The sequence below is a fragment of the Rattus norvegicus genome, chromosome 7 (assembly GCF_021556685.1).
Source record: "Rattus norvegicus strain SHRSP/BbbUtx chromosome 7, alternate assembly SHRSP_T2T, whole genome shotgun sequence".
NCBI lineage: Eukaryota > Metazoa > Chordata > Mammalia > Rodentia > Muridae > Rattus > Rattus norvegicus.
This window is the reverse complement of record NC_141540.1, coordinates 107,903,954-107,918,180: the sequence shown is the minus strand read 5'-3', so window position 1 is coordinate 107,918,180 and position 14,227 is coordinate 107,903,954. Positions and strand designations below refer to the sequence as shown.

Genomic DNA, 14,227 nt, shown 5'->3' with positions numbered 1-14,227 from the left:
ATTTCAAATACTTATTATCAGTACATTAGAGTCAGGCTCTGCTCCAGAGACTGTCTTGAAGAATGCAAGATACAGCACCAGGACATTAAACAATGAGTATAAGGTGAACATCAAATCATCATGAATCCTACCACCAAACAAAATTACTTCATAATGATCTACTTCACTGAGAAACAGGAGGCCAGCACTCTCTGGAATACAAAAGGGAGTGCTCAAAGAACAAAGAAGTTGAAATCTTGGTTAAATTTATCTGTCATAAGTAAATTTAAATCTAGGATGTTTTTCAAAATTTTCAAAAATCCCTGACATTGCACAAACCTTTCTAGTTTCCAGCAATGTCCACAACAATTGGTGTATTATCATGTTTTAAGTACTACTCTTTACTCTTTTTTTTAAAGATTAATTTTATGTATATGAGTACACTATCACTGTCTTCTGACAAACCTAAAGAGGGTATTGGATCCCATTATAGATGATTGTGAGCCACCATGTGGTTGTTGGGAATTGAACTCAGGACCTTTGGAAGAGCAGTTAGTGCTCTTAACCACTGAGCCATCTCTCCAGCCCCTATTCTTTATTCTTTTATGCTGTGTACACTTACTATTTTCAAGTCCACTAAAACTCAATTTGTTTGCAACTTGTTTCTAAAGTTATGGATTATGGCTTTCAATGCAAAACTGTCTACCTTAAATGAATGTATGTATAACATATGATAGGACTATCACTAAAGCATATTACATATTCAAAAACCATAACCAAGGAGAGTACAATTTCATTTCTTTCTAGTTGCAAACTTTGAAAACATCATCATTTTGTCTTTCTTTCTACAAGCAATCAGGTTAGAATCACCATAAGAGACCTATGAAGGGAAGCAAAGGAAACAGTTAAACTTATCCAATGATTGGTTCACTTATATTTGGATATACTCTATTTAAAAATAGAGTGGAAAAAAGGAAAGGAAGCAAGAACAAACTGCTACAATTCTTGCCCACTCCTCCCTAGTAAAGGAAAAAGATACCCAGGTAGAACTTGGTAAGTTTAAAATACAGCAAGATTCCAACATGAATCTGCCATTTTACATTAGTTCTCATTTCTCTTCACAGACCACAAGTGAAATACAAGCACACCAGGGGTTAGGATTGAAGACAATCCTATATCTGTTGTCCTTCTGCATGGCATACTTGTGACATGAAATCAAAAATAAAAGCAGAGATGAACTGCTAAAAAAGACTGTAATGCATTTAAATCTTCTGAGTAAATAAAGGGGGAAGGACCATAATGGCTTCACATGGGTAAGATTTTGTATTAGTCTGTTGCTAACCATTACACTTGACATTCCTAAGGAAAACTGAAGAGAAAGCCCCTTTACGGATGACCTGAAGTGTTACTAAGCAACCTGGATTACAGTCTGAGGAACAAGGTAAATGGTTCTTTTAACCTTACTACTGCCTCTCCAAGGCCACGCAGAGATAATCATCATGTGGAGTCACTGGCTTCTCTTTCAGTTTTGTTATTTCTTTAAATATGGATCTTAACCCTCCCATCCTCTCATTAAGGAATTTAGAAGCAGGCATATGTGAAAGCATATTGGCTGAAACTAAAAGTAGGCTATGTGGCTGAAGGAGGAAAACCCATCATGCTGGGAAGCTGGCAATTAGCTGTATCCTGGCAGTGGCATTTCGATCTTCCTTGGTCTTGAATCCTCCAACAGTGCAGTGTCAATTCTTTTATCACAGGAGCAAGAAGCTGTTTTCCTTTCTGCCCTGCAAGCATCACTCTGAGTTCTGTATTTTAAGCCACAACCAAAGTCTCAAGTTGACAGTAGAACAATCAATTTAGAGAAGAGTCTGGGTTTCTCCAAGGCTAACAGTTTCTAAAAACAAAGGTACTATAAACAAATGGAACAAGCCTGATCCCCTCAGTGCAGAAAGAAATCACAACCCTGCCACAGAGAAGCTCACAGGAGCCCTCTGCTCCAGCCACCCTTCAGTAGGTCTCCTCTTGAAAAAGACACAGCACATAGTTAGTACTTTTTTTCTGGACCTAACAGAGAAGCTAATCTTCTTCAAAGTACTTAAATGAATGGCAACAAATTTTTATTCAGTTTTATTAGACCAAAGGCCCTTGAAAATATTTTGTTCTGAAAATTCAGGTGTCCAAATCAGTAAAATAGTTAAGCTTCCCTTTAAAGTATACTTAGAAGTAAATTACAATCCTAATTTCATTTAAATACCAGAAACATAATAGGCTGACAGCCTACACATTTTAGATGTAGTATGCCTGGCACTGGATATAATATTTCAATTCCCTCTTCTTTGAGCACTAGCCTGCTAGGATTGTATGTAATTTCATCATGCCTATACTGCTATATACCTTATAAGAAGCTACTCTAGAGACTAACCTCAAGAAAAGAAGCAGGAACTAAGAAGTAAGTCAGAGATTTAATTTAGTCAAATATTCATATTTTTACCACAAATGGTTCCATTCTTAAGTAAGTTTCCACTCTGTGAAATTGTTTATTGTGTAAAAATATTTAAAGCTAGAGCAATGAAGCCACCACAAGTTGGTAAATACAGAGAACCCATTTCTGACAGAAACTATTCCCACAATGGAAGTGATTTTAAGACTGTATTCTTGTAACATTTGAGCTTATTGATCCTCACAACATCCCTGTGAGGTAGGTAGAAAATATGTACTATTTTTCAAATTTTATAATCCAAAGAGCTGACAGTGTTGTGAGATGTTTACTTTGAAGAACCAGAAAGTAATCAACTTATTACACTGAGCCAAAAGATCAATTTTCTTTTATTAAAAAGAAACTACTCTAACATGAAGCCCCTTAGACCCCCTACTCCGTACCACCAAAAGAATCATTGTAGTTTACCAGTAATCTTGTTAAGTCGGGCTCTCTTTGCCTGAAATGAGTTGCCTTGATTATTTTTCCTCTTGTTTGTTAATGTGCTCTCTGGCTGTGGAAAGACGATCTTTGGAACGCTGTCTATGTGAAGTCCTACTTTTAACAGAACACATATGTGAGAGTTTGTCTGGAATCCAAAATTAAGACATATAATTAATAGATAGCAAGTTAGTAAAAGCATTTGAATATATAAAAATCTAGTGTTTCATTATGAATTAAACAAACACAAATCCCTTAGGATTATACAACAAAAATAAAAGCATACTAAGTAGTTATTCTTAAAGCTTGAAGAGAATAACTTAATGCTTCTTCTATATAGCACACTAAAACAGCACAATTCCTTAAAAACTAAAACCAGAAATTTCAAACAAAAATCCACTAATATCAAATGATTTATACTCAAGAATACTGAAAGCAGGTAATGTCAAGTACTGACATTAAACCTTTAATCTTCAGAGTTATATGCACTCTGATAATGAAGATAATTAAATCAGTCACCCTATTATCCTAGGAGTAAATCGTTTAATTCTAAGTTCAAACTTATAGGTGACCAAAGGATTTTGGCTGATTTGCTACCACAGTTTATCTGTGTCACGAGAAAGGAAAATAAGAATGTATTTTGTACCAAACGGTTCACTAGATGTGGGTAGCTCTTCCTTCTTCTCAATCTCTGCTGTGACTATACATGTGGAAGTCTCTGCCTTCTTTGAAGGTACTTTGAACCATTTTCCCCCATCTCTCTCTTTCTCTTTATTGCTGTTAGCACTGGTTCGAGGTTTAGACCCTGTTTTATTCTTCGCTGCAGCTGCAGCAGCTGCTTTGACTAAAGCAATCCAGTCCTCCAAAGGAAAAACATAGAACATGAAGTATTAAAATCCAACTTCAGCTTCACTAATAAATAAAACATGACAGCTACTCAAACATACACACAGGTTAAAAAAAAAAGAGGCTAACTATATGAGGCAGATTATTAGCATGACTAAAATTTTAGATTAATAAACGAATTAACTGAACTGAAAATTAAAAATATTCAATGGCAAATAGGTCTTGGATATGTTTTCATATAATTAACCAAACTCAACTTTAAAGTCCTGTAAGGAATTTGGCATGCTATGTGACATGCTTCAACATGTCATTGTTAAAGTGTTACTATTTTCTTTCTCATAACACAGTTAATCGCAAGGAAGATACTATACTTTATAAGGATTGAGAAAAATGTTTTACTACTGAACAAGCTACTGTTCCTTTTCGAGATGCACATAACATTTGATTAATGGTTAATTTCTTAGAAATCAAACTATGATTTTACTTTTTAAACATTTAAACTTTAGGACAATTTATCACACCCTTTATAATACTAGTAAAGAAGTTTTGTTAGTTGCTAAACGTTTATTTGCTGTGAGGTAAGGGTTGGGGGGATGCACATGCCATGGCATGCATCCTTCCATCGGGTGGGTTCATGGATCAAACTCAGCTGACGCTAGGTCATTAGATTTGGCAGCAAGTGCCTTTATTTGCTGAAGCATCTTCTCTACCCTAAATAAATCTTGTTCTTTATTTTCAATTTAAAATTCTTTATTGTAAAAGTATAAAACACGGTAAAGAAGCAACAAATTGAGTTTTAGTAAAAAAAATTGTTTTAAATAAACATTTGCAATGTTTCTGCAGAGTTAATCTTTCACTCATGTCCCTAAAACACTGTCTAAATGGACTATAAAGTTCAGCTAGCTTGTACAGTTCTTATTCTACTGAATATAATTTTATAACATAAAATGAATTTAATTAGTGGATTGTACAAATGAACATAAACACTAGTGTAAACAAATTTAAACAAAATATATGTGTTAACCATTTACCCGTGAAAATATATCATGAGGATAGACAGGCCATTATAAACAAATAATAAATGTATTTACAGTCACCCTCCCCTCTATCATTAAAATGATCTGCAAATATCAGGTGATTTACCTAACATGTTTTTTTTTTTTTGGTCTACTTTCTAATGAATGTCTCATAAGACTAGGTACTAGTCTAACATTAAAATACAAAAGCTGATAAAAGAGAAGGGGCTAGTCAAAAAATTTACAAATATATAAAATTAACCATATGACAGTATAATGAGAAGGTATAAGCAAGGAAGACTAGAAGTTCAACTTTATCCATAGGTACATAGGCATTTCAAGATCAGCCTGGGCTACATGAAACCATCTTTAAAAGAAGAGATGAAAAGATGATGTGACAGGACATACAAATATACCATAAGATAACAGAAGAGACTTATTCTGATCGAAAAGAAAAACTAATGGGAGACTTCAGAAATAAGGGTATGGGAGTTGGTCTCTAGATCTAAAGATGAAGAGAACTGACTTGAAAATGGACAGCTAAAAGGGGGGAAACAAGTCTTCCAAATAAGATGAAAGACAAATGAAGGCTAAGAAGCCAGTGTGTGCTGGAACAGAGATCCTTGTTGAGGATTTAGGTGAAGAGGAATTAGTTGAGGACTGCTACAGTTTAAAGGTTGAGCTTAAAAGGCTCACAATGGGGGTTGGGGACTTAGCTCAGTGGTAGAGCGCTTGCCTAGCAACCTCAGGGTTTGGTCCCCAGCTCCTGGAAAAAAAAAAGGCTCACAATGAAGAAGTGAGGAGAGGAACTCCAACAAAGGAAAACCAAGAATAGGCCAACCAAGTAGATGAACAGCAGTAAGCATAACCACATCGCAAGTGCCTCATATAGCATGAACGTAGGCTCCACACTGAAACTGTTTTGTTTGTTTGTTTGTTTGTTTCAGTAGACAGAGCAACTTTGGACATGGTTAGGGGTAACTTCCATCTCAAGTTTCTTTCTACCTTCACTTTCAAAACTTAAACACTTAAAAATGCTTTTTAATCATAAACTGGTTTAATCACAGCAAACATGATAGCCATGTGATTAAACAATTACTTTCAGTGTTCTTCTCCTGAACTGTTATATAGAAAAGCTTCATTGTAAAAAAGAACTGAGGATGCTTTTCCACAAATCAGAATCAATAACATACTCAAAATGCTCTGTAGCCAACAGACAGTGCATTAAAAATGAGCACTGCTTCAAAATCAGGTCTGATTCAGAAGTCACTTGTAGGTAATAGCTGAATGAAACTTTGGTCACTCAATTCACTATGCTCTGACCTCAATTCAACAGATGCAAAATATTAGGAAGGTGAATGGCAAGGGATTTAGAGCCATTTAAAAACCCATCTTCAGTGCAGGTCAATACACACTTTACATTAGCACACTTTCAAAAAGAATGAAGATGTGAGACTGTGTTTAGACTTCAAATTCAAAATATATGCTCAGTCCCTGAACTTGCAATTACTACTGATATACTTAAGGGAAGAGTAACAAGTAGTAAGACACCTTACTAAGTTGTCCTGCGAGATGTCAGCTTTATAACTACGGATCGACATTACCATCCGATTCAAAGTTATATACAAGAAGATAGGGATAAAGCCGGGGCATCTTAGTTTGGATGGTCACTATGTCTACCATATCATACCCCCCAATGAAGAACAATATCTGCAAACAAAGTTCAAGAAGTCCTACAGCTAACACTTCAACAGAAGCATTTCAGAAATCTATCAGAAAGGTCAAGCTATCTTTAAAATGTAATCAGAGGTGAGATAGCATCAACCAACTGTCCCAAAGTTAGGACTTTTATTATTTGAGTTTAAGAAAACAAATCAGGAAGTTCGTGTTCATAAAACTACTATTAATGTCTCATCTCACACAGGTGCTAAACAGGGCTTAGAGAAGAGCATTTCCACTAAACTGATTCAGTGCATTACTCTTTGCTAAGTTGCTGTAAGATGCCTTTCTTTAGATTTTACAAAAGGATTCTCAAAGTATTCCAACTCTAAAAAAAAAAAAACTTTAGTCTTGCCTAAAGTTCCGTAGTGGTTAAAAAAAACTCATAAAATAACATAAAATACTTGGAAAATATTTTAAATCTGTATATAATTAAGGGTTATAAAGGAAAATAAAAAGTAAAAGGGAATATGTTGCAAATGAAGTACTCTTTAAAGTATTTTTTATTTTGGCATTGAACTTAATGTTAATGAACATTGTGCTAGGACCAAATACTTCGAAATATGACATATAACAAATCTAATTTCTATAGCCTTATTCAACGACAAATCTCATTGTCTCAATGTCCTTCTTCCAAAGTTCAATGAAAACTAATAGTGTCATTTCATGACCTCTGAATAACTACAGTTACAGAATCACAGTATTAAAGCAAAAGAAGAAACAGATTTAAAGTTACATAGTAAATTGTACTAAGAAGAACATGACTAGATACTTAAAATATTTCATTAATACACATAAATCTACAGGAGGATACAAAGTGATTTATTGATTGAAAGCATTTTCACTTTAAACTGCATTTACATTTATATTACTGACCATTTCAGAAGGAATCACAATTTCCTGCATACTCAAAAATAATTATTTAAAATATGGAATTAGACATTTGCAGATCATAAAATGATCATGCCTACCAGAAATTTACCATGTGATTTTTAACACACTTCAGAATAAAATTTTTAGCTATATGGTATGGAACAAATAGGGAATATATTTTCACATTAGACATTTTCATTACTTTTAAGTTCTTAAATTAATTGTAGGTCCAGGTGCTGAAAATCCCAAATAACAGCAGAACATAAAAGAAAATACTTTTCATGTCTAAGGCACCTTTCTTTCCAATGCTTGAGGAACTATATTCAGCAAATGGAACATAGCTCCAACCCAGACTCTCCTTCCAATGCTCACCATGTATTCCTGCTTTGACAGTAGCAAAGCACAGAATGCACTGCCTCCACCATGCTACTCAGAGAGTCCTACCTCAAACAGCCTACAGAGTGTCAGGTAAGCGCCTTTTAAGGAAGGTGAATAACTATGATTTGTAGAAGGAAAGAAGAAGATAAGAAACTTATATAAAATTTCATATTAAAAATTAGCTTTCTAATAAGACTCTATACCAGATAAAACAAACAAAAACTTTAAAAGCAAAAAGGCACTTACCTCACTTCCCATAGACTGGTTACACGATCCAGCTGGGTCGATAGGACAACACCAGCTTAGTGGATGCTGGGATTTCACCTGGAACAGAAACTAGTAACCTATAACTTTAGCAGGTCTAAAACCAAAGAAGCAAAAATCAAGTGTATAATTTATTTTACATACTATGCTTCTCTTTCTTGCTGCTATTTGGGGCTCTCAGCACATAACCCTACAATTAGTTCATTTAAAAAATACATTAAGTATGTATGTTGATCAAAAACCATTCAGGAAGACATCCCTTCAGTAGCCAGGAATACTGAACACTCTTACCTGCCCCTTAGCATCCTCAGGCATGGCTTTAATGTGCATTCTTTTCAAACAACGGATTACGCCATCATAAAACTGAACTGTGAATGTTCCTGAAACAGGAGCAGTTAGATTAGAAGGTATCATGCAATGTTACAGCAGCATTTGGAATCTAACAATAGTGGTATAATGTAAAAAGACGCTGTGTGATTACACTAACACAGGCAAAGTCTCCTGAATGTGCTTCATTGAGTTATTAATTTTCTCTCCCCATGTTTAAATAATTTTGAACTAGTTTTTCCCTTAAAATATGCCCAAATTAAGCCCTGATAACTTAGCTCTATGTAACTTTGATTTTTACTGAAGAATTATGAAACTTATTATGAAAAGACATAGATATCATTAGAATTATCTCATAAAAATAAAACCATTATTTACAGAAACAATATTTCTACAGAAATAATCATTGGCTCTCTTTTAAAGTTACTTTTAGAGTAGGTAACAGAAAGATCTGATATGTGACAAAGATCATTTTCTCAGTGAGATTCACATTAGTGTGAAAGTGGCAATAATGCTCTCACATGTGAAGTACAAGCTAGACAGGAACGTAAGAGCATCAGATGGAAGTAGCTTGCATATCGACAGGACAAACGGGAGGAGCTGAGGACGGCAACTGTGACACTCAGCTCAGCAGCCGCACACAGCCATCTCCACCACGCTGTGCACTCAGCTTTGCCTGTCCCTTCCTGCATCTGCCTGCTTATAGAAGCTAAAGCACATCACTCTCTGTACCAGAGCTCACACTTGCAAGTCAATATTAAACTGGGTTACCAGAAAAAGTCATGTTGATTTTATACTTATAGAAAAATGAAACAACACTTTAAATACATACCAGACTTTTACAAAAGAAGTATAAACAAGAAACATTACTGTCACATGCATGAATTTGACTTCAAAGCCAATGGTGTGCACATATATATATATATATATATATATACACATATACATATATATTTTCCTTTTTTGTAACGTGAAAATCACAATCTTATTTTACGTTTTCATATGATTAGCATAATAGAGTAAATACTGCAAAGTTCTAAACCTAAGCTAAAACTTAAAAAACAAATGATCAAGTGAATAAGCAAGGACGTAAGAACAATGGAAAAAATTTAAGATTCCCAAATTATACACATACCTCAAACTACCATCATTCCTGCAACTGTTTCTTCAACTCCTTCCTTCACATGGCACTCCTGGGCAGCCCATGCTGCTTCTAAGCCTGCACTGGCAGGACCTTGGTTCCTCCAGCCCTTGCTCATGCTATTTCCTCTATTTGCATGCTTCCCTGTACCTCTCGACTGCATCTAACTCTAATCACTTTTTCAATGACCATCCTCCAGCTGAAAACTTCTCTGGCTATTCTAGTACACATTTCCTGCCCTTCTTTCTTCATTTTATTCTTTGAAATTTTTATACATAGATACAGTGTATCTTAATCACATCCATTTACCCACTAATGTTTCCTTCAAACTTTACCTATAATCTTTCTCTTAATTTCATGCCCATTTTTTTTAAATAACCCAGTCTAATCACTGATGTTTGTGGGGGGGGGTACAGGCTGCTGGGGGAGAAAAGTAATCAATCAACTGACACTAGAAGCTACAATACTAACCTACTGAACAAAATGTGTTCATTAGTGTAATAGTGACAAGACAACACATCCCCCGTTGACCTCTTGTTTGGACCTGAGGCCCTTCTACAGGTTCAGGCCTGGTATAGTTTTTATGACCAAGATTCATACCTAGGAAAATCATAGGTTCAAGGGGAGGAACCAACTGTTTTGGTAAAAGGTCTTGCTGTTAAATTGCCTTCTAAATATTTATGTTTAAAGTCATAGATTTATACTGCTTTCTCTTCACTTGTATAAGCTGTATCACAAATATCTAAATGTCCACAGTAGTTAGTTCCATTTTGCATTTATAATGAACTGCAGGTTTCCCCAATTCCCATTTGTTCCCCTTGAAGGAAAGAGGCAGGCTCACCTACCATGTGGAACATATAGAAACCAAAATTAATACTTCTAGAGGAAAGTTAAAAAATATGTATCAAGATTTTCTAAAGACTTCCTAGAACTACTCTAGAAATGGCAGTAACCACACTACCAGTAGCATAACATTTCTAAGAATTTAAGCTTAATTTTGTTTTAAAACCTATGGATAAACAGAATAGGATAAACAGTGATAGTGGCTTGAGTATAGTGCATATGTATGTATACAACTGCATAAGCACATGCTTACGAACTATGGCACGTCCTAAAGTGCTCCATACTCAACACAGCTGATCTTAGTTACAGAGCATTGTGTGCTTTCACTTTGTCAGGTTGGGATGGGTCTTAGCAACCAAGCGAACAGATTCATTAGTTCTTTCTGCCTATACCACTACTGATGAACCTACTCTGTGCTAGGCTGTGGACTGGACATTAAGGATGCTTAGGCATAAGACTTAAGCAAATTCGACATGAATACAGCTCCACAGAATTATAAGCACCCAAAGGAAAAGGGGAAACAACCTGCATGCTCAGTGACAGTGCAAGTCTCCCACGTCTCCCACCTTTTCCTGAAATGAGTGGGTAACCATTAGAAATGGCACCAGAGTCTCATCTGCGGTTCCAAATCACTGCAATCATAAATGGGACCGAGATTCTTATAAAATGGTTCTCAATTAGACTGCTATAATTTATTTTTCATATCAAATTCCTTACATGTCCTTTGAAAACTGTTTGTTGCTTCTATCTTACCTTCTATTTCTTTCAAGCTTATTTTTCAGTTTAACCTAAAGTTTAAGCTGTCTCCATTGCTTTCATCACTTCCAAATAAAATTCAAAGATTCTTAAGTCTCTCATGTACTGACCTTTGCTTCTGTCCAACCATGTCCCTACTATTCCATTGCAAACAAAGCTCTTCTGGTTCTTCTTCCACTAGATTATGTGTCTTTCACAACTTTAAGGACGTGTCTCCAAAGTAGATCAAATGTCCTTGCAAAGACAATCTGTCACTAAGTATGTGCAGTGTTTGTTTCTTTGAAAGCAGTTAAGTGGTCATCAAGATTATTATCTGAAAGATCTCCTAGGCTTATGGGAAATCTTACTATCACACCTGGTATTTTGATTCAGGCTGGAAAGTCATGAGCCATTTCACTCTATGTTATATTTAACAATTATTCCAGTTAAGAGTACTAGTAGGAAATCCACATAGAACAGTATAAAACGAGAAAAAGGTGATATAAGACAATTATACCTTAACTGAAATTTAAATCTCAGTCTTATTTAAGGTTCAGGTCATGTCAAATGCATACCTTCTTTGTTTATTGCTTCAATCTTGGCAGGGTAATAGCGACAGTCTGTCCAACGAGCCAGAACTTCTTCTCCAGCTTTAAAATCCTATTCAAACAACTTTTAAGATCAATTGCATATAATAATAAATATTTCATTAACTAAAAAAGCTGTTAAGTTTGACATGATCCTTTAAAACAGCCATTATCTATCTATGAAAGGAATAACTGGGAAAGGCTTCCTACTTACAAAAAGATCTTCCTCGTCCTTTAGCCCTTCTTTTCTTAGTGAAGGTCTTTCAAGGGGTCGCAACCTGTTGCTATCCCAATAAATCCACTCATCATAACGATGACTCCAGCGCTCAAAATGAACTAGCATCTTCCCTTCTTCATAATCAATTTTTTCAATTCGTGATGGATACCTCAAAAAAAATTAAAAAGTTTCCTATCAAGAAATATTCTTATGTTGTCAAGTATAAAGTATTAAGGAAAACAATTTTAATGGGTATAACTTACAATTAAAACTATGAGAAAAGTCAGTATACTCATAAACTACTGAACACACAAAATACACATTACCATTGTTGTCATTTTTAAGTGATTTCTCTCAGAAGCCAAGAAAAGAAATCCTCTAATATACTCTGAATGCAAAATATAAAGGACTGCACTGTTTAAGAAGCTCATGCACTGGCATGTGTCAAATGGTAAAGATATTCCTACTTTCTAATTCCTGTTCTTGAAGATGTATACACAATGTATAATTTGCCATAAAATAGAAACTCTGTAAACATATGACTGGAAAAGCTGAAGACTTTCTAAAGTTGTATGAGAAATGGCATATCTAACAGAACATAATATTAATCTTCAAATACCGTGTTTATATTATACAAAGTAAAAAGTTAAATAAAGATTATATTTAGAATGATATATATTATGTTTTAAAATATTTCAACATATTCCTTCTTGTGTACACGTTCATTTCTGTGTATATGCCTGTGTGTACCCATTAACACAGAGGCCAGAAAACAACCTCAACTATCACTTCTCAAATACCATGCACAAAGAACTTGCCAGATAAAGTAGGCTGGCTGGACAGTCAGTACTGGACATCTGCCTATAACCGCCTCTAAAGCACTGGATATACCACCTCTAGTTGTGGGGATAGAACTCAAGACCTTATCATTTCAACCAGGCTATTTCCCAAGACTATAAATCCAATTCTATAGGGTGTAAGCACATTTTGTTTTTCTATAGGAAGCATAGATGCTAGGAAGGAAAACCCCAAGACTGTAAAGTTTAAACTATTTGATTGCTTTTTATTCACAAATAAAATAAATTTTATTCACAAATAAATTCATTATACTTTGATTAATTTCAAAGCAAAAATTCATTCACTTAAACTTTTAATAAGGAGTGTACTATTCCATTATTCCTACAATAGAATGTTCATAGGTGATGAACTGTTTATGAGTAACATTTGAATTCAATAGCCACATATGGGAGATAATTCAGCTATAACTGTTTATCTCACATTTTTATTTGAAAAATAAAATCAAAGCTTTGTGTTTTATCTTTAAAAGTTTTAAACATAAAGCTATTAAGCAACTTTGAGATTACCATCTATTTTATAGGTCAGTTATGCTGCTCAAAGTCATTTACATCTAAATACACTGAATTTTCCTCAGATGATTTCTTAATTTTGTAGCATGATATTGAGCTATTCAGAGTTCTTCACATATACCACGCTCTTCAACCCATCCTTTCACACCTCTTACCACTACCCTTCCTTCGTCTCCTAACTTACCCTTCCTGTCCTGTTCATTCTCATTGTTCAGGCCTTGTCCAACATGTAATGATCTTAGCTGACTTCCTGGAGTCCCCTTTCCATTGACCTTATGGAACTCTGATTGTGGTAATTCTTTCTAGATAGACTCCAAAACTAAGTGCTGGTTGGTGAATGATCACCAGAGGCATTTATGTGTTTCAAAAGGTTTCCAACATCAAATAAGTTGGGGAAATACTAGATCAAAACTAGGTTACCTATTTGAAGATTTCTTGCTGTTGTCAGCAATGGAGATAAAGCACTTGACTTTGAATAGGAAATATGTAGCCTGTTTCATCTCAAAATGTTTAACATGTCTAGAGACAACGCACAGCTAAGGATCATGATGCTAGAATATGCTAAGGCCTATGAGCTCTGGGTCTACCTAAGCTGTGCTCTTTATAGCCCTCAGCATCTGGAGCAGTCCTAACACACAGAAGCTAAAGGCCAGTCTTCATGTTTCTTAAGAACTATGAAGACTCTTGGCTCATTCTAATCTAACTTCCTAGTTTTAGGGAGAAAGTTTTAGGGTAAGGAAACATTTTGTTCCTGAAAAGCATCAAGCCAATAAAACACAGATTAACAGATTAATAGTCATCATTTGTAGTCTTCCCCTTGATACATTTTGTTGCTCTAATTTTTAAAACAGAAAATTATCATAGCATACAGGGAAACTTTCACCAAGGCTGCTCTATATTTTCAACATTTCTAGCCACTGAAGTACTATGAAGAGACATACCTATTAAGTTCAAAAAGCTGACAAACCTCTCTCAAAATGTAAGAGCTTCTAATTTCACCTATCATAACACTCAAATT

At 35.0% G+C, this 14,227-nt stretch overlaps 1 protein-coding gene across 50 annotated transcripts in view; it reads right to left on the bottom strand.

The window, feature by feature from the left end:
* Phf20l1 (PHD finger protein 20-like 1) overlaps positions 1-14,227 on the bottom strand; it is a 65,885-nt gene that overhangs the window by 39,205 nt on the left and 12,453 nt on the right. For 10 of the 50 annotated variants that reach the window (XR_015624068.1, XR_015624070.1, XR_015624069.1 and 7 more), the window contains exons 3-8: positions 11,840-12,011; positions 11,614-11,698; positions 8,284-8,372; positions 7,975-8,052; positions 3,543-3,756; positions 2,885-3,013 (exon numbers count right to left, since the gene is read on the bottom strand). Coding sequence is in view for 33 of the 50 variants with exons in the window: in XM_087557346.1 (XP_087413472.1) it covers positions 2,885-3,013; positions 3,543-3,756; positions 7,975-8,052; positions 8,284-8,372; positions 11,614-11,698; positions 11,840-12,011 (767 nt within the window). In the remaining 17 variants the exon portion in view is untranslated. 50 annotated transcript variants of the gene reach the window in all.